The 5,669-nt window shown below is 43.7% G+C and overlaps 2 protein-coding genes across 2 annotated transcripts; both read left to right on the top strand.

The window, feature by feature from the left end:
* The first annotated feature begins 2,485 nt into the window (after positions 1-2,485).
* LOC146146992 (uncharacterized) lies at positions 2,486-3,790 on the top strand. Its single transcript, XM_083387895.1, has one exon. It carries the CDS (start codon positions 2,486-2,488, stop codon positions 3,788-3,790), a length of 1,305 nt encoding a protein of 434 aa, XP_083244021.1.
* A 242-nt stretch (positions 3,791-4,032) lies between these two features.
* LOC146146991 (uncharacterized) lies at positions 4,033-5,216 on the top strand. Its single transcript, XM_083387893.1, has 2 exons — positions 4,033-4,346; positions 4,454-5,216. Exons 1-2 carry the CDS (start codon positions 4,033-4,035, stop codon positions 5,214-5,216), a joined length of 1,077 nt encoding a protein of 358 aa, XP_083244019.1.
* Positions 5,217-5,669: the final 453 nt, after the last annotated feature.

Below are 5,669 nucleotides of genomic sequence, written 5' to 3'. Positions count from 1 at the left end.
TGTTGAAAGGGAACAGAAACTTGAAACTGAAAAACAGAAACTTGAAACTGAAAAACAGAGACTTGAAACTGAAAGTCGGAAACTAGCAGCACGAAGGGAACTTGAAGAAGCAGAAGCTGAAGTTAAAGTGTGGGAGACAGCGTCAAGGCTGTCTGTAGAAGATCATGTTGTAACACATGTTAATACTTGTGATCTTCCTGTTTTAGAACCACCTAATAAAATCGTTTCTGAAGAGGAAGTCCGTTCTCCATTTAAACTGGTTCTGCCTCAGTCTACCGTTACACAGGAGCACAAACATTATTATGATCCCCCAGCTAAGGAGGAAGTGACACAAAGGGAAAGTAATGCTGTAGTTCGTGGAATTATGACTGCAGTTGGAGAAGCAATGTACACCCCCAAAACGGATGCTGTAAAGTTTAATGGAGAACCAATGGAATATTGGCCATTCATCAGAAGTTTTGAAACAATGATAGAGAATAAGGCACCATCTGACCAGGTGAAATTAAATTATCTGTTGGGCCATTGTAAAGGAAAAGCATATTCTCTTATAGAGCATTGTACAGTTTTACCCCCAAGTGATAGATACAATGAGGCTCGATCCATATTATATGATAATTTTGGTAAACCTTATATTGTTTCGAGGGCGTTTGTTCGCCAACTTACCAGCGGACCTAACCTTAAACCTGATGATTCAGATGGCTTGCAGCATTTTGCTACTTCATTGCGAAAATGCCTTTTAATTTTGAAAGGTTTAGGAAATTTCAGTGACCTAAATACTACTGATCGCCTAGTAGAGTTAGTACTCAAACTACCCTACAGTTCACAGAATCTGTGGAAGCGACGTGTGGCTACCATTCTCAGGAAGTCTGGTAAAGAAGCAAATTTCCAGCATCTGGTGGAATTTGTTGAAGAAGAATCCGAGGTTGCCAATACTGTTTTTGGAAAGCTGTTGGTTCCTCGCAAAAGAGAAGAAAAGAAGCAGACAAAAAGACAAACGAAAAAGAGCTCTGTTCACACCGTTGTAACAAAGGTGAACAGAGCGCCAACCCAGCCCGTTTTTGTTAGGCCAGTACCAAGATGCTTGTTTTGCAGTCAAGGACATTTATTTGTGAATTGTCCATATTTAAAGGCAAAGACAGTTGCGGAAAGAGCCGGCTGGCTACGTGAAAAGAATCTGTGCTTTAATTGTTTACAGAGTGGGCACATTGCAAGACTCTGTAGAGAAGCTGTTACATGTACTGTTCAAGGCTGTGGAAGAAGGCATCATGCACTGCTGCATTTGCCTCCGAAAAGCATTCCTGTCTCAAGAAGTCCTGAAGCAAGAGAAAGGCACCCACCTGAAAATGATGTGCCTTCGACATCCAAAGTGAGTTGTAACAGAGTAAAGGACGAACACAGCGCCTATATGAGTGTTGTCCCTGTCAGGTTTCTCGCCAATGGCAACGTTTTGCCATACCAAACTGATAGAGACGCTTGGCTTATCTGGAAAACAAAAACGAGTACAAATGGATACACTTGGCAGAAGACCAAAGATACTAAAAGGAATTGGAGTTGATTTACAAGTTGTGTCCATGGATGGAAAGGAAGTCATTGATATAGAAGACGCAATGTCAGTGGACCATATTCCAGTTTGTCCATACACCTATCCTACTGAAGAGCAATTAAAGCATTTACCTCATTTAAAGGGACTGGATATGCCAAGAGTTGATAGCCAGGAAATAATGTTGTTAATTGGCACCGATACGCCATATGCTCACCGAACCTTAGAAATTAGAACTGGAAGAAAGAAGGAGCCATTTGCAGCTCGAACACCTCTAGGTTGGTCTCTGATCGGTCCTTCTCCAGACAAGGGATACATTAAAGCAAACCGAATTCAGACAGTGGAGCTTGATCACCAAATACAAAGATCGTGGTATCAAGATTTTCAAAAGGAACCTGGAGAACTTGAAATCCCAACTTCCAAGGAGGACAGAGAAGTTTTAAAGTTGATGAAGGAAGAAGTCCAGCATGTCAATGGACACTACTACCTTCCTCTACCATGGAGGCCAGGCATGAAGGAACTAGAGAGCAATTTTATTATGGCAGAAAGAAGACTGCAGTATTTAAAGAAGCGCCTGCAAAGAGACGAAGCGCTTCGCAATAACTATGTGGATAAAATCCAAGAGTACATTGAAAAGGGCTATGCCCGCGAATTGCCGTCCCACGAGCCTGTCACAGGACAGGAGTGGTATCTTCCTCACCACCCAGTTTACTATCCACAGAAGCCGGGCAAAGTCAGAATTGTATTTGACTGCGCGGCGAAGTACAAGGGCCTGTCTTTAAACGATGCCCTCATGCAAGGCCCTGATCTCGTTAATAGTTTGATCAGTGTTTTGACCCGATTCCGCCAAAATCCGATTGCGATTGTCGGTGATGTGTAAGCGATGTTCGAGTCAAAGAGAGCGATGCCAATTCGCTTAGGATTTTATGGTGGCCAGAAGGCAACATGGAAAGAAGACCCACTGTTCACCAAATGTTAGTTCATATTTTCAGAGCCACATCGTCTCCATGCTGTGCCACATTTTGCATGAAGCACACAGCCGACATGTTCGGACACGAGTTCGACAAGCATGTGTCTGACATAGTGAAAAACAATTTCTACGTAGATGATTGTTTAGCATCTGCTTCCACAGAAAAGGAAGCCATAAGCACTATATCCCAACTGAGTCAGTTGTTACAAAAGGGTGGGTTCCATCTAACAAAGTGGATTTCAAACAGTCAAGCAGTTTTGGATGCCATACCTGAAACAGAAGGGGCAAAGTCAATGAAGGAAATATTTCCACAGGAGGGAATTCAAGAGCGTGTGCTTGGTGTGTTCTGGGATGTTTTTCGAGACACATATGGATTTCGTACAAAGGAAACTAAAGAGGAAGCTACGCTTACCAGAAGGAAAATGCTATCAGTCATCAATTCGCTGTATGACCCACTTGGTTTTGCAGCACCTGTTATTCTTGTCGCCAAGAAAATCCAGCAAGAGGTCATTCAGATGAAACTAGGCTGGGATGATGCAATCCCAACGCCTCTCTTAGTAAAGTGGAAGGAATGGTGTTGTCAACTTCCAGAGCTAAAACACCTGACATTGCCAAGGTGCTTTACTCCACCCAATTTCGGCAAATTGATAAACCGTCAAATACATTACTTCTGCGACGCATCTGTTAACGGCTATGGTTTTGTTGCTTATCTTCGTCAAGAAAATGATGCTCATGATGTTTATTGTTCATTTCTGTGTGGAAAAGCCAAGGTCACGCCACCAAAGAGTGAAAGCATTCCAAGGTTGGAACTTGTTGCAGCTGTTCTTGCAATCAAGGCTGACAAGTGGTTAAGAAACAATTTGGATGTCTCCGAGTGTGAATCTGTTTTCTGGACAGACTCAAACGCTGTTTTATTCAGCATTCGCAATGAGCGAAAGCGATTTTCAACTTTTGTGGCAAATCGATTGTCAAAAATTCACCAGCAAACTACTCCATTTCAGTGGAGGCACGTGAGGACTAAGCTAAACCCTGCTGATGAAGCATCACGTGGGGTCACCGTGAAGAGGTTGCTAGGATCCAGTACATGGCTAAAAGGTCCAGCATATTTATGGAAAAGCAAAGAGTTTTGGCCATGCACTTCTAGCTCAGAAGAAAAGATACCGGACGAATTCAAGCCCATAGAAGCAAAAACGTCAATGGCAACCTGCTGCGGTTCTATAACGCCATTGGAAACCTTTGTTCAAAGATATTCATCTCTGAATCGCCTAAAAAGGGAGTAGCGTGGCTGTTGCGCTACAAACGTTTCCTACGTTTCAAGAAAGGAGGAGTTTCACAAGGAAGACTTACAGTTCAAGAGATTAATGAAGCAGAGTTGGAAATTGTGAAGTTTGTTCAACGCTCCGCTTTTCCAGCTGCATTCAAGGCACTATCAGAGTCAAATTCAAACGCTGATAGGCAGACTCGTCGTTGTCTTAAAAAGTGCGACCAAACGAAGTGTTTAAATAAACTGAATCCCCTACTAATGAATGGTGTCATAAGACTTGGAGGAAGATTGGACAATGCACCTATACCATTTGAGTCCAAGCATCCGATAATTCTTCCCAGCTACCATCACCTTACGAAGCTGATAATAACCTATTATCACAAAGAAGCAGGTCATTCCGGAACTGCGCACACCTGGACCTTAATTCGCCAAAAGTATTGGATTATAAAAGGCGGTGCCGCAGTTCGGAGCACTCTGGCCCATTGCATACTATGTCGCAAGCGCAATGCGCCGCGCAGCCAGCAACTGATGGCAGATCTACCCGTGGCTCGTTTGAAGAACAGCGAACCACCGTTTGCGCACACTGGAATTGATTATTTTGGCCCGTTTATTGTAAAACGTGGCCGCAGCGATTGAAAGAGGATTTATCAACTGACGCATTTATTAATGCCTTACGAAGATTCATTGCAAGACGAGGAAAGCCAATTGAGATATACAGCGACAATGGAACCAATTTCGTTGGCGCTGAACGTGTTTTGCGCGAACTACTGGAACGAATAGATGAAAAGGGGCTGGAAACGCACCTTCAGCAACAAGGAATCAAGTGGTCGTTCAATCCGCCTGCAGCCAGCCATATGGGCGGAATATGGGAAAGGATGATCCGTTCAATTAAAAAGATTTTGAGCGGAATGTTGCATAAAGCACCTAGCATCAGCGAGGACACTCTTCACACGCTGATGATAGAAGTTGAGAATATCCTCAACTCGCGACCACTGACACCTGTCACGTTTACCCCCAGCAACGTAGAACCGCTGACACCAAATCACATTCTACTGCAAAGGCCCAGTCCTGTAATGTCACCTGGGCAGTTTGATGAAAAGGATAACTACAATCGACGTCGCTGGCGACAAGTTCAGTTTCTAGCAGACGAATTTTGGAGGAGGTGGACGAAAGAGTACCTGCCCACCATCGCTCTCCGACAGAAGTGGCCCGACAATAGAAGAAACCTTGAAGAAGGAGATATCGTTCTCATCGTAAACGAATCCATGCCCCGCCGTGGCTGGGACATGGGTCGTGTGATCAAAACCTATCCGGACAAACATGGAGTTGTCCGACATGTGGATCTAAAAACGCAATCGAGTGTCGTAAAGCGACCGATTGCAAAATTATGCCTCATCGTAGAGGCGCGCACCGGCGTGCATCCGAAACGCTCCGACAACTAGTCGTCGATTACTAGATCGGAGTGTGGTGCACAAAAGAAGGATGATATGGAAACGAACGCTCTGCTGGTTCACGCTTGCTCAAATACAGGCGTGACTATCGCGATTGCAAATGTACATACAGAGAGGCTTCGGTCTTTCGACCTTACGTTGATTTGCGCCGTTTTTTCGATGTCAATTGAAATGTACTGTCCTGTGTCGTACATTTAGGGGGGAGAATGTTACATCGCAAATGTACATTTTTGTAAACTGTTCCCCTTTCCGTGTAATTTAAATGGTTAAAAACACCGCCTCATGCGGTCACGATGTCGCCTCGTTTTTTTTTGTTGGAAACGTAGCCGTTTTGTTTGCTGAGTTTTTAAGCTGCTAATGTTTTATTGTTAATGCCTTTGCAGAAGTAATTTAAAACCTAAATTTGACCTAACTGTGTGAAGTTACATTTTCTGTGTATTTGAA

This window comes from Ascidiella aspersa, chromosome 4 (assembly GCF_963924565.1).
Source record: "Ascidiella aspersa chromosome 4, kaAscAspe10.2, whole genome shotgun sequence".
Lineage (NCBI taxonomy): Eukaryota > Metazoa > Chordata > Ascidiacea > Phlebobranchia > Ascidiidae > Ascidiella > Ascidiella aspersa.
This window is presented reverse-complemented; position numbering and strand designations above follow the sequence as displayed.